Below are 26,443 nucleotides of genomic sequence, written 5' to 3'. Positions count from 1 at the left end.
CCAAATAATTAGAAGTCCCTCTAAAAACTATGTAAAAGGCTAGAGATGAGGCTCAGGAGTACACACCTTATGTGTCACATACATTCTACATAAAACATATTTCTATTTGGCAACTGTACACACACCAAGCCCCTATGAAAATATATTCTTGTGTCTACCCCTCTCGGAGAGCCCGGCAAGCTACCGAGAGTATCTAGCCCGCACGGCAGAGCCTGGCAAGCTACCCGTGATGTATTCAATATGTCAAACACAGTAACAACAAGTCTCACGATGGAGACGTTACTGGGCCCGCTCGAGCAAATCGATGAACAATGGGAGGACCGTGACCGTGATAAGGTAAATGTACGTAGGCCACAAAGAAATTTCGCTGTGGGGGTCTATAAACTGGTTTGCTTCTGTTTCTCTCTAGCATCCCTGTTGGTCAACAGATACATTTTAACTTGAAGACCTCAGTGTATACCTAGTGTTCAACATAAAATACTGGCCGTTGCATGAATTATGTCATTTTTCTGGTAAACTACCAATATTAGAGCAATTTCTGGCCTGTGACTCATACAACTTATCTTCAGTGTAAAGTTTAAATAGTGTTCTTGAGTTAACTGGATTACGGAAATGTTTTCCGGTTAAAATCTATCACTGCAGTCACAAAGTACCAAAATACCCCAAGGCAGTCTAGACTTCATGGTAATGGAAAAAGTTAGCCTTTAGCTACCATAAAAGGGGAACAGTTTTCACAAAATGACAACAGTAAATATTTAAGAGATTTATTAAAGCATCTTATCACAAAGATGGAAATACATACAAATTAGAAACATGCAGTCATCATTTCCCAAAGTCAAATTAAAATGGAATCGTTTTCTGGTTTTCATAGCTGAAAATTTCCAATCTTCTACCCAACTCACTCACCCTGAATATTTAATCCATTCTTCCTGAAAGTATTCAGGGTAGCAAATAACTAAATGCAAACTCTTATGTAAAAGAAAGTGCAAAGTTATAAAAGAAATTATGTGGAGAAACGTCTCCTTCCCACCCCCTAGTTAAAGGCAAACAATGGCACTTTGCTCTTGCTTAACCCAGATTGTCTTTAAAAACTACTAAAATGTAATAGATCTTAAAAAACAAAAACTGACATTTTAATAGATATTCAAAAAGCTTGTTAGTGTTTCAAAGTTAATGCATAAACAAAGTATAATGTAGTTTCTATCAAACAAGTTTGAAAAGCCCTGTATTGCAGCATCCTGTAAAATAAACAAAACCAAAAGCTGGTATAGAGTTTATTGACAAATGCAGAATCTCTTCAGGCAGGGATGTAAGGAGGTGGTGGTTCCTTCTCAGGCATCTTCACGGCCATTTCATAGGTTGGCAAAACATACTGAAGACAGAAAGAAATGATGTGAGACTTAATGCTCCTTTAAAATCCTCCTGGGGACCATGCAGCTTTCAGGTTTTATGTCCTGAACAGGGGAACCCACGCACACATAAAGGGGAGCCAAAAGGAGGTGACAGTAACCGAGAATTTTATAAGCAGGAGAGATGCCTGAGCCAATGGGGAGGGAGAGAGCGAGAGTGCACTGATAGCACTAAAGGAGAGAGGGATGAGGGGAAGGGAAGAAGCAGGCTGAAGAGAGAAGGGTAAGAGTAAATGGACTATACGTTAACCCACAGCACCATGCCTGCCCAGGAGGAAAAGGGTGTTGCTCCCTTCCCCTTTTTTCCCCCTGGACAGCAAGATGGTGGCCGCCTTGGAGCTTTTTGGAAAGCCAGGTATGAGCCGGCGGTGACGGGGCAACTGCAACTTCATGGGAAGGGAGGTGTTCCTGGCTCGTCCTTCACGCCCTTCCGAGGTCACGAGTTGCCCCCCACGAGCAGCTCTCTGGCACGGCCATGGCTCCAGAGCCACAGAAACCAATCTCGTAATTATCTGGCTCTCAGCAGAAATACTTCCAGGCTTAGTAAGTAAAATATCAGAAATCCAATATGGACATCATTTGGTTCTTGTAACCAGCTGTAGAAAACAAATTATTTCACAATGCCTTTACAGCAGGTCTGATTTTGAGGTGTAAACTCTGAACAATAATAGTGCATCTTTTGTCGAAACAATGAATCTAATCAAAGTAGATAGAGTGCTAATTAGAATTCATGTGCCTCACAGGCATTGGGAGGGGTGGGGGGGTATATTGGGGTTCTTGGTGGTGAAAATTAAGTACTGGTGAAGGGAAATGTGATCACTGCATGACTGAGATTTAAACCTGAAAGCTTTGTAACTTTTCCCATAGTGATTCAATAAATAAATAGAAAAAATAAAAATAAAAAGAGAGAAGGGTAAAAGGAAGAGATGAGGCAGCTGAAGGAGAGAAGAATGAGGAAAAGGGAGGAAAAGAGGCTGGAGGAGAGAGGAGAGAGAGGAAAGGCAGAGGCAGCTGAAGGAGAGAGGGGTGAGGGGAAGGGAGATAGTAGACTGAGGAGAGAGAAGGGGGAGGGGCAGGAAGGAGGAAGGCTGACTTTTGCTTCTGGACTGCGCCTGCGCCCACAGGGCACCTGGGCTCTCCCCCTGCCCTGCGCTCCATCAGGTGCCAGGGCCAATTACCCTCACCTCTGCTGGTGCCACTGAACCATGGCAAAGGAAGCCTCCGAGGGATGCCGCCTCCTGAATTTCCTCCCTCCGCCCTCTGCCATCACAGGGCCAGTACAGGGCACACGCGTGGGAAGCGGGATGCTGACTCAGAGGGCCCAGGTGGAACGAGCCAGCCCTCAAAGGGCTGCGGCCACACGCTGGAAACCCCAGAGGTTAGACCAGCGACCGCCAACTCAGAAGTCCACCGCCCTCACCTCACCCCGCCCGCCAAAATGAGCTGCTCCCTTGGGTCACAAGGAAGTTCCTGAGAGCAGCACAAGCCTTGGCTGATGGTAATGCCATCACCAGTCGGGGGTGAGGGGGGGCTGGCACTAGGCAATGCTCTCGGGAGCTCTGCGCGTGCCCCCAGCAGGGACACTGGAGCTCGGCAGTGCTGGGCTCTCCGACCCACACAGCCAGGGGCCCACCTGGGAGGAGCAGAGAGGAGCTGGAGGGTTAAAGCTCCGCAGACCCAGACTACAGCACCAAAGAGCAAGTCAAGAGCCGGTCTCTTTCCCAGGACGAATCAAGAGCGGCTGGTGAAACTAACGTATAAAAAGGAAGTTTCACCTGGGGGGGTGTTTCAAAGGCAGGGTAGACAGCGATCTCCGGCATGTTCCTGTTATTGATGTACTTATAGCAGTTCCAAACACAGTTAATTAGGTATGCCTAAAAGAACAAAAACGCAATTTATTGATATGAGAAACGCAAAATCACCTGGTCTAAAACAAAGGTGTCTGTGATGGGGTCCCTCCACTCCCCCACAACTTTTCTTTAGGAGAACTGACCGATGTGAACCTAGCCCCAGTCAGGTTCTTTCTCTACGTGATCTCATTGGAGTGTTTCAAGTTTTACTGTCACCCTGTTACAGAGAAACCAGAATTGGGATTTCACCTGTGGTCTGACAACCTTGGGCTTGCAGAAGAAATCCTGAACCTTGAAACTTTCGAAAGACTTTCAATCCAAATCATAAACACTTCAAACAGTGTTCCTTATAGTTAGGAAAGACCCTGGCACTTCTAGCCATTCTCTGGAACGAGACGGAGGACCATCCCCAGAAGCTTTGTCTTCTACAGTGTCAGAATAAACAGTCACTTAATGGGAACTTGAAGAAGAGAATTCCCCCCAAAAAGGTTTAGACAACAGCATCACCAGGGTACCTGTTCCCCTGAAGAGTAACTCACCTTAAAAATGATGAACAAGACAAAGAACACAAGTACAATGAACAGGAGGCAGCTGGAATCCAATGCCAGGAGGTCATCTTTATAGGGAAAATCAGGCTATAAAAAAATGGAAAGGCAGAGTAAGCAGAAGAAGACAGGGATGTTGACAGCGAAACTATTATATCTGCTACTACAATAGATTTATGCCTTTATCTGTTCAAATCCACAGAAAGTCCAAACCAAGGCAAATCCTCATTGTAAACTATGGAATTGGGGTAAATGGGAAGAAAAACACTTCTGGACAATGGGGGGGGGGGGAGAGAGAGAGAGAGAGCGGGAGGAGGAGAGGGAGAGAGAGAGATAGAGGAGAGAGAGAGAGCATGAGTGAGTTTGTGTGTGTACATTTCTGGTGTGGTAAGCAAGTATATAGAAACTACTATCTGCTCAATTTTGCTGTAAGCTAGAAATTGCTCTAAAAATAAAATCTATTAATTATCTAAATTATCTAACACACTTTAATTCAGTCATGGCATCTGCAGTTTGTGATAACGCAGAAGGGTACCTACGAGTACAAAAGTTAGGACAGATTCCAGTAAGACCTTATAATTAAGACTAATAAACATTGAGTAGAAAACTAGCTATATTCTAAAATGACTCTTCTACAATTTTCTGGTTCTTAAAAGAACACTAACTCATACACTGAACTCCAGATTCATCACTCACCACCATGTCCTTAAGTTACGGGTGCATAACTTTTGTGGGCTACTTTAGTCAGACATGGGCACCGTGATTTTTTTCTAAAAACTAGTGATCTATCTCAACTCTTTTAAAGAGGACGGGGTTTCAAGATGCCCTGCCACCTGTCAGACTAGAAAGACAGTACAACATCCTGCATGAATACTAATGGTCTGGTGAGGATGAACAACCGTCCTGATTCCAATACATACGGAGACTTCATACGGAGACTGAGCTTGAGTTTCAGGGGGAATGAGATGAGGAAAGATGTTTAGGATTCAAAAACTGACCACAAAGCACCCTCAGTCTACAAGAATCTCAAAGTCTTATAAGTGATTCATAAAAAAAGAAATCCCTGGAGTTGGTAAAATAATGTATTTCACCACATTACTGTCACAATACATTGTGCATCTGTTTGTATTTTTTATAATCTTTAAAAAACCCACAAATTCACAGAACAGTTGCATCTCCCACTTTTAGTCAAAAACTGACATTATGCAGGGAAATACAATGGTAAAAGTTTATTCTGAAGTTCTTGTCTGAGAAATTTTATACTATTTCAATAACGAAGTAATGTTTTTCCCTTTATAATGAATGTTCCATGTCTATCCAGGTGATTTTGTTGCATCTATGGAGGTTTTTTATTACAGCCTTTTACCTATTAATGCATATACTTAAGCATTATCTATTTTTTAACATAAAACACACTTATTCTTTCATAGGCCTGTTCAGGTTTTCCCTTAAAATTTTAATTCTCGCCTCACTCTTATTACATTGTATATTTGCAAGTTTTGTCTATTTCACTTTAATTTTAAAGTCTCCTAGCACAAAATTTTTTACATTAAATTTTAAAATTTATATACCTGCAAAAAGAGAAAGATAGTTTTTTAATTAGAGGATTAGGATTAGGCCCTCCCGTTGATAGTCGATTTGCTCGAGTGGGCCCAGTAACGGCTCCATTGGAGACTTTGTTGTTACTGTGTCTGGCATATCGAATACTCTCAGTAGCTTGCCGGGCTCTCCGAGAGGGGCGGAGGAATCGAACTCGGGTCGGCCATGTTGGCCGCGTGTAAGGCGAACGCCCTACCCGCTGTGCTATCGCTCCAGCCCAGCGATAGCACAGCGGTAGGGTTTTTGCCTTGCACGCAGCCAACATGGCCGACCCGAGTTTTTTAATAAAAAGAAAAAACTAAAACCCTTTTTTCTAATTTATTTACAATTGTGTGGAATGTCAGGAGTTTACCTTTAATTACCTAGGTGTGTGTGGAGATGTCACTACCTTCACAATAAAAAACAAATAACAATCAAAACCATAGTGGGAACACCCAAAAGGAGAGAGAGAACAAAAGGGAATGCCCTGCCACAGAGGCAGGGTAGGATGGGGCGTTGGGGGGTGGGAGGGATACCGGGACCCGTGGTGGTAGAAAATGGGCACTGGTGGAGGGATGGGCATTTGATCATTGTATAATTGAAACCCAAGCACAAAAATTTGCAAGTCTACAACTGTACCTCATGGTGTTTCATGAATAAAAATTTAAAAAAAAAAAATCAACCCATAGTGGGATATGAAGAAATATAGTAAGAGAACTGGAGACTCTGCCTACAGAACTGAGCTTACAAAAGAGTTGGGAAGGAAGGTGCCCTTAGGACACCGTCAGAGGGAAGACGGCGGTCTGCTGAACGGTGTGTTGTGGGAACAATGGATGCATGAAAAGTTTCATCAACAGGATCATAAATGTCCGTACTGCAATTAGAAAGGCTTAAAAAATCTCCCCGAAACAAAAATCTCGTGTTTGGTTTTTAACTTATTTCCTGGCCCCCCAAGAAATGCTAGGGGTGCCAGGGGCCCCTTGTGGCAATACTTGGCCAAGCAGGTTAGCAATCTGAGCCTGAGAAGGCGGAGTGCTGGAAGCTCAGGGAGCTGGATGGGGCCAGGGACGGAACCCAGGTCAGGGACATTCAAGGTAAGCCCCTGTGCTATCTCTCTGGCCTATGCTTTTAATAAAAAACCCAACATGAAATTAGCATTTCACAGTTTCATGAAATCAGCACAAACCAGAAATTCCAAAGAACAAAAAATAGATATGTTTAAAAAATATGCCACACCCCAACTTCAGCTCTGACCTATGTATCTCAGCCGTGACCAAACTGTTCTTTTATCCTGGCTATATAATTAAAGGACAAAGATTCGCTGGGGACCAGCTCATAGGGAAATGCTAATCATTCCGAAGGGGCAAAGCCTTGACTCAGAGGGTGTACAATTTCTCAGTCAGGAGTGAACAGGACCATAGGAAACAAGGCTTGGAAGGTTCTGGCACTGCTGGTCACCATCATTGTGGAGACCAGTCCTCACGGTCTCTTTCATGTGGAACATTTGCTGCTTGACTTCTCAGAACTAACTCCTAGTAAGACTCGAGAGCATCACCGCAAACTTGCTTTCTAACCCATATCTGCTACCTGTGTGACAAGCACCTGCGTAGAAGCCTACAACGTTTCCTTCAAAGCGTTTTTTCAGGAACTCAACTGAAATTTCAGGAACTGGCTTTCAGGAACTCAATCCTTCACTAGAAAATAAGCCCTAGTAAGTTCGTTGGATGCTTCCCTAGGACTAAGTACATACACATACACATACGCAACCAACAAATGGTTTCTGAATAAATGAACCATAAAATCAGTGGTATGTAAAGGACTTGGTAGGAAATCTGAAGTGAGGAAATTCCTGAAAGCTCTACTTTCACGTGTCTGATCTCCAGAGCTCCTTCCAGACCATCGTACTTCAGCCTGGAGTGTTTCATACCCCTCCTCTGTATGGCATTACTCCAAACTCCTCCTTTCCTGATCTGTGACAGCTCAAGTCCACTCTCACAAATGACATGTTCATGTTTTGACTCTCTGATGTGTGGTTTGCTCCCTGAAGCAAATAAGTTATCTTTAGAGCTCCCCAATTCACCAACTGCTTGCCTAAGCATAGGATAGAGTAGGCACTCAAATATTCACCATGGATGTCTACAAGGACACAAGTCAGTATTTTGATGAGTGCCAAATTAGGTCAAATTATTAACATTTTAGTATTCTTGAAAACTAAAATTCATCAACTCCATGCTTCCACCTTTACGGGCTTAAAATACTGGAAAGGTATGATAAATAGATATTTCACTTTCATGCTAATCGGTTTTAACATGGTAGTTAGTTGAATAGCAGTAATAATTACTTTAAAGCTCTTTTGAAAAATAAGAATAAGATAAAATCAAAATACTACCTGAGGTTTCTTCAGAATTTTAATTTAAGAACTTTGCTGAAAACTTTTTAATAAGTTAAATTAGTATATACACTTACTAACTGATCCAGATACTCTTTGATTCTCGGCAAGTAAGTGAAAGAACTGATAGCAACCAGGCAACTGAGAACGAAGTCAAAAAGCCGGTAACAGAAGAATGGAATCAGCCAGCCAACTTGATACTGAGGGAAAAAAGAAAAAAAAAATCACGGTATTATGTATATGAAATAACAAAGTATCACTCAGTAATGGTCAAACTCTAAAACATGAAAATAAACAATACTCACCGAAATTGCTCCATATACCATCATTGAACTGATTATAAACATTAGGACAGAGACGGCAAATAAAACGCAGGCGTTATCTAGAAAAACAAGCAAAAATAAAAACTAACTGATCTACTTATATAACAGACAAGATACTATTGAAAGACAAGAAAATCTTTTTACATTAGTTTTAAAATGCCTGAGTATTTTAAGATTGGCTATGAAAAAAAATCTAAGCCAAAGAAGCTTTATTTTTAAAAAGTCTCAACATTAAGTAGTATAGCTTGAGAAATTCACATTTTTTCAGATGAAAAGCAAGAAAGTACATTGCTTTTATATTATGAGAATAACATTTTTCTGAGAATAACATTTTAACAACAAAAATCTCATCAGTTCGTTAATGCATCAATACTGAATTTACAAAGCAAAACCAGGACAAACCCAAATTTTACTGGAACTACACAACAAAACATAATACTAGACACATTTGAAAACCAAATACTGAAAACTTTTAAGTATACAGAAGAACATAAGTTCTAAAACTCGAGGGAACCCATATATCATATAGAAAATGTTGGCTCATACATTCATAACGCTTTTCTGGAGCATGGTAATTTTAACTGACTTCTAAAGAACAGTTCCCAGTTTAATCAGAATCTCTTCAATATTTTCAGTATTGGAGAACGAACTCACTTTTGCACATCTAAGGTACAATTGCTGCGTTCGCCACCGCTCTTCAAGGCAGACTACTTCACCCAAGTCTTTTGTGAAACTATTCTCAAGTACAATGTTCATTTTCTATGTATTAACTCACTTCAATTTCTGCACATCACAAATGTCAATCAGAACACTTTGCAAATATTACCCTGAGTGCATTTAACAAATATGACAAAGAACAAGTGTTCAGTTTATTTGCATTTATATTTTGCTGTATTTATATTCTTACACTGCAACATTTAACTCAGTATCCATTAACATATATCATTAAGTACAGGTAATAATGAAAGCATCAATACACTAATCTGAGTACATATTAAAATTAGGTATATGTTCGGAGCTGGAGAGATGGTACAGCGCGTAAGTTGTTTGCCTTGCACGCTGCCGACCCAGGTTCGATTCCCAGCATCCCATATGGTCCCTAGCACTGCCAGGAGTAATTCCTGAGCGCAGAGCCAGGAGTAACCCCTGTGCATTGCCAGGTGTGACCCCCCCCCTCACCCCCCCAAAAAAACAAAAAAAAAAATTAGGTATATGTTCATGTAGTAACTACTGGAAACTAACACTAAGCAGAGGGAGGAATCCTTTCTCTAAAATTAAGCTTTTTTTGGGGGGTGGGGAGGGAGGGGAGGGTCATACCCGGTGACCCTCAGGGGTTACTCCTGGCTCTACATTCAGGAATTACTACTGGCAGTGCTTGTGGGACCATATGGGGTGCTGGGAATCGAACCTGAGTCGGTCGCGTGCAAGGCAAAAATGCCCTACCCTTGTGCTATCACTCCAGTCCCCTGCGGCCCCTTTCTGAATGCTCCTCTTTATACCACCATAGCCCCCTACAGTCCGAGTCTGCTAACTTCTAAATGGAATTCCAGGTATCCAACAACTTGTAATCTCTGAACAACACGTTTTCTTAATATTCCAATGCGTACATATTCTCTTCCTCTTTTTTGTCTGCATCTTCTTCTACCTATTCTGCTCTATCTCTTTTGGCCTCATCAATTTTTCATTTCCTCCTCTTCCATTTGTCAAATTTGTCAAAAGCTTCAAGAGCTACCGCGTCTACTTTTTTTTTTTAGAACTATTATCACCTAATTGTGACCTTTCAGGATCCTTTCCTTCTATCTCTTTCTTGCAAACATGTTCACTAAATTCCCTGCTGGAGTCATCCTCAGCCAAATATTTTGTGAGACTATTCTCTTTGAATTTTTTTGAGCCATCCTGAAACTGCTTCTCAAAGCAACCTTCACAACCTCTGGAGTCATCTTCCCCCGACACACTACTGGGGTCTTCTCCAGACTCCTTGTTGCCACTCTCTTCTCCCAATCCCCAATCAAGGTTCTTCTCTTTGGGGTCATTCTTGAGTGTCTTTTCGTCAGGGGCATTTTCTTCAACCCCTTTTTTCAGGACTACCCTCTTCAAACAAGTTTTGGGGACCCTCTTCTTCAGATTCTCTTTCAGGGCAGTCTTCTTGCTTTCTTGTGGGACAGCCTTCTTCTAACACTCTTTCAAGGCAGACTACTTCAAATCCTTTGTGGGAGCAACTTCTTCAGTCTCTTTGGGGGCCTCCTTCTTTTGCATCTTCCCCAGAGCATTTTCTTCCAGTAATCCTGTTTTGTTTTTTCAAACTTCTTTTCACAGCGGTAGGCATTTGCTTTGCACGCAGCCAGGCCGACCCAGGTTCGATTCCTCCGCCCCCTTGAGAGCCCAGAATGCTACCCCCACGGCAAAGCCTGGCAAGCTCCCCGAGACGTATTCGATATGCCAAAAGCAGTAACAAGTCTCACAATGGAGACATTACTGGTGCCCGCTTGAGCAAATTGATGAACAATGGGAGGACAGTGCTACAGATAGTGCGACAGTGCTTTTCATCCATAGACTGGGCAAATGCCTTATTCTGGAAGAGCCAGCCCTGTTTGCAACACCCATGGAATCTGCATGCTGAAGGTCTCTGTAAGAGCCTCTGGGAACTGAGGAAAGCCTCCCGCCCTCGCAGCCTTTCCTCCCTCAAGTCTCCACCTGATAATCCATAGCTCCATTCCATGCTTCGGCTGTGATCTGATGGACACCCAACCACCTCCCATCAAGTTCTTGAATACAGTTAACTGGCCTCTGCTGGGTCTCGAAAGGACACAGAGGCCACGCCACCTGGATGTCTTATCAAAGAGCAGGAGCGTCCTGATTTGACCCAACTTTGAGTACTGGACTCTAAGACCTTCCCTGAACTCATTCAGTACCAATGGACTGTCCTCAAAATCCACAGGATGAAACAAATTTTTGATGATCACAATCTCGCTCATGGCGCAACAGGATGGCCTAGCTCTTCTCTCGGGTCCCCAATTCAACTGTTTCTGTCTCAGAGAAAACTTCTTCTTGTAGTCTTTGCGCTTCTTTTTCTTCTTTGCGGTGTCATATTCCCCTTTCAGTTCAGACTTGGCTACTTCAACCTGTAATTTGTAGCCTCTAATTTTGCCTTCATCCGAAAGTTTTTTTTTGTTTGTTTTTGCTTTTTGGGTCACACCTAGTGGTGCACAGGGGTTATTCCTGGCTCATGCACTCGGGAATTACTCCTGGTGGTGCTCAGGGGACCATATGGGATGCTGGGAATTGAACCCGGGTTGGCTGGGTGCAAGGCAAACGCCCTCCCCGCTGTGCTAATGCTCCAGCCCCCATTCAAAAGTTTTGATGCCCACGGACTCCCTCTTCCAGTAACAACAGAGCCGGCCTCCTTTTAGATTCCCTTGGTTATCTTTGTAAAGCGTGTCCTTCAATTCCTCTGTTTGAGGATTTTGCATAATAATGTTAAACCAGACGTAAACTGTACAAATTCATCTACTGTAAAGTCTGGAGGTAAACCAGACCCCCACACATCTGTATTTCTGGCTTCCTCAACAAGAAACCAACCAAATTTAGTCTTTCTCTTTTCTCCCTTCCTGCTGGGGTCACCGGGTCCGGGGCTCTTCCTCTGCAGGGGTCCCTCTGCAGCCCCCTGGCACTCCCACTCTCCTATCTGCAACAGAACTCAACGCTCCATCATTAGGAAAGCCGTAACGGGCCCGACGGGCAGCAATGACATTCTCAGTGATGCAGGGGAACCAGGCGCTCTTTCCCGGGTCCCACTCGCCAGGGGTCTCTGCCGCCTGCGGCCCTGTAACGTCTGCTCTAGCGGGAGCTATCATGGGGGATCACCGGCCGCGGAATCTCCGGACAATTCCTGCGTTCGTCACCGCTCCTCACACTCGCAGTTCCTACCACTCATGTTGTCCACCGAAGAGCGGGGGCGGGTCCGGGAGCGCGAAGAGGCCCAGTGGATGCTGGATGCCGGGGACTGGTCCTGACGGTCCTGCCGCGGCTCCGTGCGTGGAGAGGATGCGCCGGAAGCGCAGCACCAGTCGGAGGGCAATGACTCAGCGCGCCCACGTCCACGTGCCCCGCCCACGCAGCCCCCCTCCCCCACTGTGCCTGCGCCCATGCGGCCTCCAGGCACACGCAGTCCCCAGACACCCACGCTGCCCCGTGTCCACATCCCCTGCAGCCCCCACGCCCACCGTGGCGCGCTGCCCAGTCGGGGCCCCTCTTCTCCCACTGCCTCGCCTTTGCTCTGTTCAGTCCCTCTGATTGATGCTTGCTTAGAAATGGTACCTGCCTGCACCGGGTGCAAAGCTAGGGGACAGATCTCTGCCCATAATCTAGGAATCGTAGGAAGAGACCAACATAACCGCCTCGCCAAGGGCCAGGATAAAACACAGGAACTGGGTTTCCCTCGAGGGAGAGCCACATGGCCCACCCCCACTTTCTGCTTACTGGAGGTCGATTTCCAAGGTGTGTGTGTGGGGGAGGGGATGATATAAACAATGCCATGAGATGGGTCTTGTGAGATGACAGGTGGTGTAGCAGCTTTTTTTTTTTTTAACTGGAGTGATAGCACAGCGGTAGGGCGTTTGCCTTGTGTGCAGCCAGCCTGGCAGAGCCAGGTTCGATTCCTCAGCCCCTGTCGGAGAGCCTGGCAAGCTACTGAGAGTATTCAATATGCCAAACACAGTAACAAGAAGTCTCACAATGGAGATGTTACTGGGCCCACTTGAGCAAATCAATGAACAACGGGAGGACAGTGTTTTTTTTTTTCTTCTTTAAAAAAAAAAACAACTTAAAGGCACACTTGTATTAAGGGCAGGATGTAATATATACCCCCTCTTTGTCTTCGATAAAATACACAATTTGAAATTCGTTATTGTCCATGAATCCCCTCTCCCTACGTGAGCGGTAACATTCAAAGTCACCGCTGTCCACTTCAGTCCTTCGCTGACCCGGATACACACTGGTCTGTTTTCTTCTCTCTTTACAATATCCACGTTCGCTCAGTTTCTCACATCAATTACTCTCAGCAATCCTAAATCATACTTGACAGTTTTTTCAGATAAGCTCTGAATTTAATTAGTGACTTTAGATTAAGAAGTTGAAGGACACTAATGGTGATTATTTCAGAAAATTCACATTATTGAGCAAACTATTATCACTCAACAGTGTAAACATCAGTATCTGGAATTGAATTAAGTAAAAGCACACTTAAAATTTGCCTAGGGAAGACAGGAGAGGCAAATGGTAAAGATGTAAAGGAATCCCCCAATGCCGCATTCAAAAATCCTTTTGGAGTGAAGAATGCAGATATAAAATTAAACAGGTACTCTCAAACTTGAGAGTAAAATATGTGATTTAATCAATTATGTCCTTTAAGAATCTGCTGTGCAGTGACTGGAATACTTGCTTGCATGTGTGAGGCCCTGGGTTTGATTCCCAGAACACAGACACAACAAACCTTTGTTATGCAAGAATACGTGTTATTTTTCAATGTCTTAGAAGTATTGAAGGATTAAAGAGAAGTAGTTCAAGGTGTTCTACTGACATAATAACAATATAAAAGGAAATGAGAGGTGACAGGTGAAAAATACAGAGAATACCCAGAAAAAAAGGAACTTCAGTATTTGCAAGCCAATATAGAAAACAAATTACAAGGGCTGATGCCTCATATGACCCTCAGGTTTCCACCCTTCATCACTCAGAAGCCTCCTCCAGGGAGACCCTGTGTACTTACCCATTCCAAATGATCATTAATTAAGGTTAAATTTATAAAATCAAATAAATATCTATACATATAGACATATCTCAGAAGTACTGAATCTATAGCAACCCCCCCCCCCTCCGATTTACAAAGCTGTTCATAATACAATTGTTTCAGGCATATCATGTTGCAACACCAATCCCACCACCAGTGTCCCAGGTGTCTTTGCCATTCTCCAGCCTGTCCCCTTGATGGGCATAGAATAAATTTATTTTAAATAGCTTGCCTCAACAAAATTTAAAAGAAGTGGCATGGAATTATCAGACAATAAGTCAACAGGTCAATTTGTCATGATTAACTGTTATATGATTTTAATCTAGGTAAATAAGGAAATTCAAATCATTTAATATAGTCTACTTCCTAAGTCTCATTTATATGTTATCAACTCTAGCATCTAAAATATATTGCATTGGGGCTGGACAGACAGCACAGTGGGTAGGGCGTTTGCCTTGCAGGCGGCCGACCCAGGTTCAATTCCCAGCATCCCATATGGTCCCCTGAGTGCAGAGCCAGGAGTAAACCCTGTGCATCGTCAGGTGTGACTCAAAAAGCAAAAAAAAAAAAAAAAAAAAAACCCAATAAAATATATTGCATTTAATTTTATTTTGTACTTGAGATGATCTTTATTTTTATTTTTTACTTAACTTACTATCTTTATTTTGTACTTAAGATGATCACTTATTGAGGTGACCATCACCTTTTCTGTCATAAATGAGGCTTCTTTTTTTTTTTTTGCCCCCTTGGCAAACAAACATACAACAAATTAATTTCATATTATTTGGCCCAAAAATAGAATTATTAGCAAATAAATCAATAAAAATCAATTTGTGATGATTAACTGCTATAAAATCTTTCTTAATCTAGCAGTTTCTTAATCTGGACAAGTATATATAATATTGGTGAGTACGATATTCAATGGGCCGAAGCAATAGTACAGTGGGTAAGGCATTTGCCTTGCACGCAGCCAACCTGGGTTTGATTCCTCCCTTCCTCTTGGAGAGACCAGCAAGCTACCGAGAGTAACTGGCCCGCACGGCATGGCAAGCTCCCCGTGACGTATTCAATATGCCAAAAAGAGCAACAAGTCTCACAATGGAGACGTTACTGGTGCCCGCTCAAGTGAATGGATGAACAACGGGAGGACAGTGCTACCATATTCAATACTACATGATGGGAAATTTCTCCAGTCCTTTAAAGGAGCTCTTTTAACACTTCTCGTGCCATTTTAAATAATAAACAGGCCCATTACATGAAACTGGTCATCAGGCCAATAACTAGACATTAACGTTAGTATTATATTGGGCCTGCAGGCAAGTCATATTTCAACTTTCAAAGAACTCAAACTAACTGTAATGCCCAGAACTGTTTGTTTCTGAGCCACGTTTGGCAGTGCTCAGGGCATACTCCTTGCTCAGTGCTCAGAGATCACTCCTGGCAGGCCCGAGGGGGAAGACGGGGGCGGAGAGGCAATGAGTGCTAGGGATAGACCGTGTGCAAGACAAACACCCTATCCGCTGTACTATCACTCTGGCCCCCTAAGTACTATGTATTTAGCGGCGGGAGGGCTGGGCCGGGCAGGCAGCTCAGTGCCAGTACCTGAAGAGGCAAAGCTGCTCTGTACTTTGGGTCCCTCAAAGACTATATCCAGCTGCGCCCCAGGGGGCTTGCAGTGCCAGAGTTCAAACTGGGGCCACGGAGCGAACTCCTGAGCCCTGAACTATGTTTTTATTTATATTTCTGAAGAACAGGGCTTGCACAAACATATAATAATGGATGCTCCTCTCTACGGGAGTCACAATACTGGTGCAGTTTGCAATTAACTGTGACTTCAACCCTGCAGCTCTAGCCAAGGAAGCCAATAATAGAACAGCAGCGTTAAGAATCTCAACAGCCACACATGTTTCCTTGCACTTTATTTGGAGAGAAGCATACAAGAAAAAAATGCTGACACCAGTAAGTTCTGTAAAATTTACAAGCTTAAGTGAAATCTTGTAAACACAAAAACAGCCATTGAAAGCTAGAGCTTTATTTTAAAGCACAAAGGCTATTTTGGGAGAAAAAATAAATAAATAAATAATTCCAGAAGAGATCATTCTGGTACGTTCTTGGTATTTTTTCTGTCACATCTGACAAAAAATAATTAAAGAATTACACTATAACTGAAAAAGATAATCAGGAGACTCATTTTTTAAAAAGCACTTTAAAATGACAGTCTAAACAAACTATCACTTGTTTTTTTACAATATATGACACACTGACAGTCACAAAATTCTATGTGACTCCTAAAAATTGAAATTAGCACCGTGAATAATGATTCATTTGAATTTACAAGCAAAATTTAAAAACAATAAAACCTAAATGGGTCAAAGGAGGTCGTATGTGTAATGAAGCTCATAAATTTTATGTTAAAGGTAATAAGCCTATACTATATATATGCTTAAGATAGTGAATTATAAATGTAACAGACACATGTGAAGTGGAATATTTTTAAGGTGAATTTTTTTTTTTTTTTTTTTTTTTGCTTTTTGGGTCATACCTGGCAGTGCACAGGGGTTACTCCTGGCGGTGCTCAGGGGACCATATGGGATGCTGGGAATTGAACCCGGGTGGGCCGCGTGCAAGGCAAACACCCTACCCACTGTGCTATCTCTCCAGCCCAAGGTGAAAATTTTTAAAACTCAATTACGTAGAATTTTACGTTGAAAAGGTTACACATTTTCTGTTCAAATAATTTATAACATGAGCCATAATAATATAAATCCTAGTTAGAACTTTCTGTACATTTATTTTAGACAAAGTTAACTAATAAAAAGTTCTATTGGGGAATAAATATATTTAAAAAAGAAAAACTGCATTAATGTTCTAGGGATTTTTTTAGTCCAACTGAAAAATTTCTTTTAGTTCAAATTTATCTTTCTTCATCCAAACAATAAAAATATATTCAGAATGACTGAACAAAGAAAATTGCCTAATAGTCAAATGACTCATATTTTATGTTACTTTAAGACTAATATTTAGTCCATGAGCAAATCACTCATCTACCCCTTTAGCTCAAAGGTGTTTTTGTCAAGTCCTTCATTTCCTCTATCCTATACAGTACCTGAAAGGAGTCAAGGCGCATAGACAATATTTTTTCTCAAAAAACTTTCATTAGTACATTACATTCTCTGGCCAGGAATAGCCCATTATAATGCTCCCCACATATCTTTGAAAAATCTACAAGAACGCTTTTCTGCCTTGACAAATATAGTAACTTAAACATAATTCAATCAACCCTCCTCTACATAGCAAGTATGTACGTGTATAATTAGTACAAGATGTTTTTAACTAGAACATACCAGCCATTCTCTCAGAGGAGTAGTAATTACCAATGACTTCATACTGAATGTTGACAGCTGGCATGGAGTTTGGATGAGTTACTTCCACAGTCAGCAAGATTGCCATCAACAGGTTCACCACCTGAGAAAGGTAACATTTTATCATTTACTTTAACTATAAGTAAGGGCTCAGGTCCTCCACACAATCTTACATGTCTTCCCTTGAAACAGTATTACTTGAAGTAATAAAGATATAAAGTAAAAGACAAAATACAATACACAGATAGATATATTAAAAAAGATACACTATAAAGATATATTATTTTTTTATAAACAATGTTAATCATCTCAAAGAGATGTTTACTGATTCCGTGTCAACAGTATCAATTTAACAGAATGAAAAAGCACAATTGAAAATAAGGGATCATTACCAAATGCTCGGGCTCATCTTTATTGATGTTAATTCCAATTTGAGTAAGAAAAAGCTAGAGTTCATCCAGTGTAACTATCCAGCAGAAAAATATATTGACTCATCAGATAAGCCTTGAAAACCCTGTCCAAAGTTTCTATCGTGTATCAAGAGAACTATTTCCTCTTAAACTAAACTAAAAGGCTCAAAAGACTTTCCAAGATTTGGCTTGTTATTAAACTTTCATCTACTGTTCTGAAGATGATCTGCTTCCTTTTCTGAAGTTGTTCTCCTCACATCTAAAGGCAGTTGTCTGGTGTCTCCAAATATTGTCTGTTTTGGAATAAATATTTAGACATTTAAGCCATTTTTCTAAGAAGCTTACTTTCCAGCTGTATCCTCACTGCACTGTTCACACACATGCTCGTCTGTATCACATACTATTAAAAGAGCAACCTGGCCAGAGCACAGCAAGTTCCCAGTTCCCACCTCTGAGCTAACCCACTTCAGGTAATAAAATCTGGGACTGTACTGGCTTCATGCATGTTTCTGACCATCACTCGGAGGAACGACTCCCTGAAACTCCCAATGCTTTTTCACATTTGATCCTGCATAGCTCTGTACGTGTACTGCTGGATTCAGATAGAATCTGGGTACATGCCCTTGTAAAGGCAATTGAATTTCACCTTATCACCATCTGCCTGAGTCAAGATTCTGACATTTTACAGATTCACTTTCTAAGCTTCCCACTTTGGAAAACATGATCAGCACTGCAATCAGTATCCCCATCTAAACCATTAGCAAAAAAAAAAAAAAAAAAAAAAAAACTGGGCTGAGGACCAAGCTGCCAGAGGTTGACCTATTCCCATTAATCAACAACCTTTAAATAACAGTCTTTACCTGGTCCAAAAGAACATCTTAAGACTTAAACATCCTACTGACATCCCATAATTGGACCAGGGAAGTTTGGCTAACTTACTAGTGTTGTTAACTATTTGAAAAAGGAAATTGGAAAAGGAAATTAGACTTATCTGATGAGCCTCTGGCTGTCAGTGGTTCCTGGTAGTATCCTAATTGACTCTTCACTATTTATATGCTCAAAACCAGACCCAGGAGATTTCTGTATAGAAATCTCACAATGTATCCCTATCTAAAATTCACATCATCTTCTCCCTGTGGTGAAAAACTCTATCACTTTCAATGGGTCAATAGGTGCATTGATTGTGCAGCTCTCTCATACAGATTCTGAAAGGCTAAGTTTATCAGTTGAAAGCATTTTGCATTTTTAAGACAAGCAAACCCCAGGCTGGAGAGATAGCACAATAGATAGGGTGCTTGTCTTGGGTTAGATCCCAGCACCACATAAGCCAGCCAGGGGGTGATCCCTAAACACAGTCAGGAGCAAGCACAGGCAGCGTATCCCCAAAACAAAAAAGCAGACCAATATTTTATCTTTAAATGGGCTTAGGTGATCTAAAACCTGAACCACAGTAATACAAAATCGACTTACACCGAGGGAATTATATATATATATAAATTAAATATGGGTGTGTGGGTGCCTATGTGTGGGGGTGTGTCTATAAAATCTTCCTACTCCTCACAATCTTATTAATCCCATTCACAGTTAGGGAAACTAAGTGTCAGGAAGTAAATAATGCGTTAATTTTGGGGGAACTGACAGAGGATACAGCTAGATAGCTACAAATCTGGATCTTGTTGTAGCATCCAGCTCAGCACCACAGGATTACATGTAACCATTCCTAAGCAACTCCTGTTTTGTGGTCTTTCCAAAAGAAACAATTTTTATCTATAGTTACAAAATGTTTATACTTTACTGCCACACAAAAATGTTCAATAACATGCCTTTTCCTTGCATTGCCGGAAGGCGGGGCACTTTTGACTCTTGAAAGGTTAGACAAGAGAGGATCCTATTTGTTCCTATATTGTTGAGTGGCTCCCTAGATGGCTGAAGAGCAGGGATGGAGACCCAGAGCCACACCAGATACGTGACCGAGCCTTATGAGCCTTGACAGCTGGGTGACAGTGCTGGTGGCACCGGAGGCCACCACGGCTATACTTGGCAGTGACTGGGAGTGGGTGGGTGGGAGGATATCTGGTGCCAGGGATCAAATTCAGGCCTTGCACGCAATGCTTTGAACTGTATCCCCAGCTCTGTGGCTGTTTCTTTACTGCCCATTTTTATTGCAAAGGGCTTAAGTGTACAAGTTAGCAAATGTTAGGGAGTAAAGGATATGTACATGAATTAATACAATTAGGTGAATTAATAATTAAATATATTCACTGAAACACTAAACATTCTGTGTATGGAATTCAGTTTGAAATCAATTCAGCAAACTGGTCTCTAATATGCTCACATGATTAAAAAGCTCTGAGCTATACAGAAAAGCATGCAACTCAAATAACTGAAGGAAATGGCATACCACAAACATTTAGAGCTAAAGATTTTATTCTTCAGCTCTAAATAGTCTTTCTTAATATTATCACATAAGCTTTATCACATAATGCCTTATTATCACATAATGCCTTATTCTCTTTCATAGTAAATCACAGACTCATTCATACTTCTAATTTTAATGACATTTCAAATCTAACTTCACTGTGAGTCATATCCCCAAATATTAAACACAAATCATCAATCAACCCAAAGGACCAAGAAGTAAAATGGATTTTAATAATGCTCCATTACAAACTCAATTTTTCATTTAGTTAATTATATTTTATTAGGCCACTATTATTTCATTAAAATTTAACTTTTTAATTATTCATCTGGAAAATCCATTCCTATAATCTGTAAAGACTTATCACTGGGCAACTATGAAACTGAGTTTCTTACCACTTTTTGTTTGTTTGGGCCACCTAGCAGTGCTCAGGGCTTACTCAGGCCTTGGATGTGCCGGGGATTGAACCCAGGTTGGCCGCATACAAGGCAAATGCTGTACCCGTCATGCTATCTCTCCAGCTTCACTATTTACTTTTGATTATGAACGTTATTTCTAAGTACCTCTTTCAAAAACATGTATCAACTTCATAATCTTACATTATAAAAAATCTCTGAAATTAGCAACTACTACCAACAACTACAAAGTACCACTTATTCCTGAATTTATTTTTCCTAAATTATGTTAAAGTAAACAAAATCGTAATAAAAATGGTGATTTAACTTCTAAACCTAGCAATATGGAGAGGGAGAGAATGCAGCAGAAACTTGCTAGCAGCAAAGGTCAGACCATTCAGTGTGGGGGAAGATACCCAAAGTTTTGTAGGTCAAACAATGTACTGTTTCACACTGTTCTGTTTCGCTTTCTACACCCCTCAAATGAGCAAAGCAACCAAATGTATTTTCAGTTTTACTTGTTCTCAAGGACCAGTCTCAGATCCCTGGAAACATTCAGCCTCAGGAATGCAATCCCTCCTGCTGCCAGAGCTCAGGGGACCATGTGTGCTGGGATAAAAGAACCTGGGTTGGCTTAGCGCCAGGCAAGGCCACAACCCACTGTACTGCTGTGGACTGTCTCTCCAGCCTCACTCGGCGTTCTTATTTTCTTCCCCCTCCACTTCAGAAAATGTGTTGGGGGGGGAGGGGGTTGTTTTGTTTTTAAATCCATCATTTGTTAGTTTTCCCACAACGTATTTTGCCACCCAGGATCCGCTGGACTGTAATTAAGACAGTATGTTTGCTTCTGGGCATCCTGATAAGAGGCTAACAAATGAAGAAAGGGAGGAGGGCTGGTGGAAGGGAGAGTGGAAGGGAAAAAAGTAGGAAGAGGAGGAAGAAGAAAGAGGGTGGGGCAGAAGACACACGATGGGAGGGAGGAAGAGAAAAAGAAGGAATCAATTTCAAGTCAGCAAAGAAATGACACCGGAGTTAGATTGATCTATCTTTAAATTTTCGATTTAATGCTGATGCTTACTATTACATGCAATTACAAATCAGTTATTCCAACTACTTTTTTGGGGAAAGGAGACAACTTATCAAACTGCTAAGGAACACCTCTAGTTTCAAATGAATAAACTAAGCTCCTCGGCACATTTGAATAAAACATCGCGGTCTCCCTCCAGAAGGACAAAGGAAGCGATAACTAAGGTGTAATCAGTACACATAAGAGGCCAAGGAGAAACTTTTCCAGGAGCACAAGAGAGAGAGGAAGCCAAATCTCTCTGACTGGGAAACATGGGAAGCTTCACTGAACACCAGGGCAAGCTATTAAGAGATTAACGGGGATTGGCAAAATGTTGTTAAAGGTAACAATAAACAGAAGAGTTTAGAGTATTTCACTATTCGTGTGTACTCCCTTCTACGTCACTTGTATTTTTCTCCTTGTCACTGTTTTGTTTTGTTCTTTTAAAAACAAACTATACCTATTAAAGGTCAGTGAGGGCTGGAAAGGAACACAGCTGATGGAAACCTGTCTTCATCTCTCTCCCAGCTACCGTACATTTGCCTTTATGGTTGAGAGACTGCAGAAAAATCAGTCATATATCAGATCTTTCCAAGACCTAATATTTCTTTTTTTTAAGACCTAATATTTCTTATAAATGTTCAGAATTTACTTTTAACCACGAAGAAGAAAACCTTTTGCGACAGATGTAAGCTCATTTTCAATTGTTCAATAAACATTTGAAGCTTATGCCACGTAAGGAACTGTTGTTAAAAATCTTCGAATTCTCTGATGATGGGGAGAACAATTTTAAGAATGCCAGAATTCAAACTGAGGCTCATTGTGAAATTCACAGTTCTTCACCTGGTATTATTATGGCCAGGCCTAATTCTCTCAAACCTAACACACCACAGGTAACTTCAGGGGGACTGCACATTCTAACTGGTTCCGGCATGTTTATGTTCAAGCACCAGGTACTACCTTCTGTTATACAGCAGGAGAAGTTGCTAGAATCAGTGGCCTGTTTCAGATACAGTCATAGCTACCGTTCCTGGGCGTGGCAGGAGGAAGGGCTGCAGCCCCTGGCTTCAAAGAGCAACCTACAGAGAACCATATTCTCTCCCTGCAGGAGAAAATATTTTACAAAGGCAGTTGATGAGATGAAGTAGTTACACTCTACCTCGCTTCTGTATAACACAATGGACGTGAGATAAAATGTATAAAGAAGCAAGTTTTAAAAACTTGTGGAAATAAAAGGCTCTCTTTGGACAAGACCTCTTTATACTTTTTTTAAAAGTGGTCTTGTTTTCTAAATGCTACGTTTCTCCCCAGCTAGAACATTTTTTGCTTAGTGGGCCACACCCCAGCAGTGCTCAGGGCATACTCCTGGCTCTAGAGTCAGGGATCACTACTGGTGGGTTTAGGGAACCATATGGGGTGCTGGGAATTGAACCTGGGTTGGTTGTATGCAAGGCAAGTTCCCTACCAGGTGTAGGGAACTTTTTTTTTAATCTGGCCACAAAACTGTGTGTTATTCCATTGCTAGGATACTGAAGCTACATTTTAAAAAGTCACCTGTAATACTAAATCAACAAAAAAGCCTTTGTCCACTCCTAAATCTAATTAGAATCTGAGTGATTCGAGATTTTAGATCCTAGATTTAGAAGCAGATTCTAAATCTAGAATTCTAAATCTCAATCTAGAATCTAAATCTAGAATCTAATTAGAACTGATCAACTACCTCCCCCATTTTTGTATCTGTCCTCTAAAGTTCTTTGTAAGATCAAAGATATCGTCAGGGTTGATGTCATATTCAAGACCCTCAATATTCTGATAGGTTAAGCAACCAAAAGACAAAAGATGAACAACACGTAAGTCCCATGGCTTACTCTGAGTCAGGAAGTCTCCTTATTAAGAGAGACTGATTTAAGCAGCCTGAACGCTCCACTAACCAGAGAAATCCATGCAAAGTCACAACGGCTCTGACTGCTTTTGGGAGGGTGGGTGGAGAAAGCACAGCGGGTCAGACTCTTGCCTAGCATGCAGCCAACAGGGGATGGTCCCCTGAGCACCACTAAGAGAGATTCCTGCGCGCAGAACCATGAGTAACCCCTGAGCAACGCCCGCTGTGGCAAAAACAAAAAAAAGGAACAGCTCCGGCTGTTTCTTCCTTTTTTTAACTGTGAAACTAAAGCGTGGAAAAACGGAGAGACGTGCAACGCTTTCGCTTCAAGCACCTCCACTGGAAAACTCATCTAAAGTTCTCAAACCCTATTTGGGGACAATAAATGCCCTTCCTAAAGTTTTTCCTCTCATTGCATTTTGAGTTGCGTTGTTTATAAAACCAACTTTTCCCTGCTAGTCCTTTCATTTTTATAAGCTGGGCAGTAAAACAAAACAAAACATCAGCCCTGGAAAGAAACGCAAGAAATACAGCCAATTACATGCAGATGACTGAAGTTGGGGTGGTGGGGCGTTTTCTCTTCGGAGTTAGAAATCCTTTGTTCTGTGAATGGAGGGAAGGCTCTGAAAAGAGAAAGATTAAATCTAGAGGCAAAAGTTCATGGATTCTCTTTCCAGTTAAAAAGGAAAGCCATCTCCTAGATAAGGAGGAGGAAGGTTGAGTAATGCATGACAGCCATGAAGATTTCAATTATTCATGTAGGGAAATGGAAGACAAAGCTAAAAGCAAACCAAAGAAATCAAGCGTCCAGACATCCAGACCCTTCTCACAATGAGAGAAACAACAAAAGCAAGAAAGACAATGCTGCTATAGGCATTAATTATCACAAAACAATCAAATACAGAAGAGGGTGGGAGGTAATTGGTAATTATACAAAAAAAAAATGTAGCCTAGTACACTGGTGGTGGGATGGATACTCTATCATTGTATAACTGAAACCCAAGCACAAAAATTTATAAGTCTATAACTGTACCTCATGGTGTTTCACTAATAAAAAAATAAAATAATAATAATAATAAAATATTAAACAAGTTTAAAAAAATGTAGCCAAGTATAAAGTACAGGAAATAAAATATGCTTAAAAACTGCAAAGAAGACTGCACACTCGAATTTTGCTTTTTTTTTTTTAAATGTACAATAAAGCGAGGCTGTAAAAAAATAACAGGGCAGTCAGGAATAACATGAAGTCAGGCAGTCCCCTGGGGGTGGGCCATGAAATAGTATCTACCAAACCGAAGATGATTCTCATCTGGTACTTGTCCAAATGGTAATGACTTCAAGGCACTGGGCTGGAAAGTAAAAATAACAAGGGGAAAAAAGATGTCTGTGATAAAGTGCTTCCCTTTTTGGGGGTGAGGGAGTGGAGGAAGTTCACAGAAGTTACTAAAAACTGCAAGCTATCTTTAATGCCCTAACGATCCAAGCTAAAAAAAAAAAAATTAAAAAAAAATCGCAAAGCCAATGACCGAAAAGAGCCATGGAGACAACACAAGGTTTGTCAATATTTCTGTCAAGTCAGCAACGCCTAAACGCAACAGAATCACATCTCTGAAGTTACAAATTAGTTTCCTTGTGTACGGAAGTGGTGGAAAAGAAATCACAAAGTGTTCGTAATGAGTCACCAACTTGGTCAAGAAAAGAATTGCACACATCTTGGTACTCGGGACATGCTGGCATACGTAGCCCGAATACTGTATACTGTAAGCGCTCAATAAAGGTCTCTTAAAAACAGACTGGGTGATAAAAAAAAAAAATTCTAAAGGGGGCGGGGAGGGGGGGAACTGCACTAGAGAAAAAAGCAGATGGAGTCAACTCCTGGCACGCGAGAGCATTTCTGAATTCCCACTCCCAGCCAGTCTGCATCGCAAATGCATTGTTAACAAGCAACAAGCAAGGACCGGGACAATAGATTCACAGCTGGCTCTTCCGTTTTCCCCTGGAGACAAAAATCGTGAAACTCCGAAGATTAGGGGGGGGGGGGGGGGGGAGGAAAGAGGCTTCCAAAGATCAGCGGGCGGAGGAGGGGGAAAGATTCCAAAGGATGATGGACTTCTTGTCTCCTGATCACTCAGGTACCGAAAGGGCAGAAAGTGGATGATTTTATGAAGCCCCTAGAGGAGTCTCCCTTGGCCTCATCCCTCCCACCCACCACATGCCACCAGGGTGGCAGCCAACCCCGAGGTTCCCAGCCAGTCGGGCCCAGGAACAATCTCCGCGCCCACCCCCACCCCCACCCCCCCAACCCCACCCCCCGCGCCGGTTCTCGGGCACGGTCGGTCTCCGCCCTGCAAAGTCAGGGCACCTTAGCCAAGGGGCACCCCACACGTGCAAGTCCCGCAGATCCAGCGCCCAGACCCCTGTCCCTCCCCCCCGCCCCCCACCCCTCACCCCCGACCCGGCCCGACCTCGGCCCCCGCGCCCTTACCATGTACCAGGTCCCCAGGATGATGGTCCCGGTGCGGACATGGCAACAGCCGCAGCACCGGGTGCTGTAGAAGCGGTCGCCGCGGCTCCGCTTGAAAGTCATGGACACCATCGGGAATCTTGGAGGGCCACGTTCCTGGCCGGTCCCGGACAAAAGCTTTCCGCCCCGCGGTGGAACTCGAGAGAGCGCGAGAGCGCTTGTCACCGTCTCCCCAAGCAGACGACGACGCGTCTCCCAGCCCGCCCACACGGCCCGGGAAAGTGAGCTGGGGAGGGGGGGGGGGGGGGAGGAGGAAAGGGGGCGGGGTGCTGGCAATTCCTTTCGCGCCTGCGCACTCGCGACCCAGCGCCGCTCTCGCGGGACTTGAAGTGAGCAATTCCTCCGCTCAGCCCCACCGCGGGTCCAAAAGATCCACGGGAGGGCGGGGAGCTGCGAGAACGCGTCCCCTGATAGGAGAAATCTTGGTGATTGACAAGGGCTCCGATCCAATCCGAAGTGCAGCTGGCCGCCTCGTTTGGGGAGGGCGAGAGTTGGTTCTCCCG

General features: G+C 42.4%; 1 protein-coding gene across 1 annotated transcript; it reads right to left on the bottom strand.

Moving 5' to 3' along the window:
- Positions 1 to 750: 750 nt before the first annotated feature.
- LAPTM4A (lysosomal protein transmembrane 4 alpha) lies at positions 751 to 26,133 on the bottom strand. The gene is made up of 7 exons (XM_056124151.1): positions 25,902 to 26,133; positions 17,227 to 17,347; positions 8,077 to 8,153; positions 7,849 to 7,971; positions 3,799 to 3,894; positions 3,185 to 3,283; positions 751 to 1,372 (listed from the first exon to the last, which is right to left on the bottom strand). Exons 1-7 carry the CDS (start codon positions 26,010 to 26,012, stop codon positions 1,298 to 1,300), a joined length of 702 nt encoding a protein of 233 aa, XP_055980126.1. The 5' UTR covers positions 26,013 to 26,133; the 3' UTR covers positions 751 to 1,297.
- Positions 26,134 to 26,443: the final 310 nt, after the last annotated feature.

This window comes from Sorex fumeus, unplaced genomic scaffold, assembly GCF_029834395.1.
Source record: "Sorex fumeus unplaced genomic scaffold, SorFum_2.1 ptg000006l, whole genome shotgun sequence".
NCBI classification, from domain to species: Eukaryota; Metazoa; Chordata; class Mammalia; order Eulipotyphla; family Soricidae; genus Sorex; species Sorex fumeus.
Note: the sequence above shows the minus strand (reverse complement) of the source record. Positions and strands in the feature narration are given on the sequence as shown.

Bases quoted from the DNA above. Each gene is read 5' to 3' on its own strand.
- LAPTM4A (XM_056124151.1), bottom strand. From the start codon at position 26,012: ATGGTGTCCATGACTTTCAAGCGGAGCCGCGGCGACCGCTTCTACAGC. The intron at 3,284-3,798 runs GTGAGTTACTCT...TTGTTCTTTTAG, and splicing joins TCTTGTTCATCATTTTTAAG to GCATACCTAATTAACTGTGT. The intron at 1,373-3,184 runs GTGAAACTTCCT...TTCTGTCTTCAG, and splicing joins CCTTTGAAACACCCCCCCAG to TATGTTTTGCCAACCTATGA.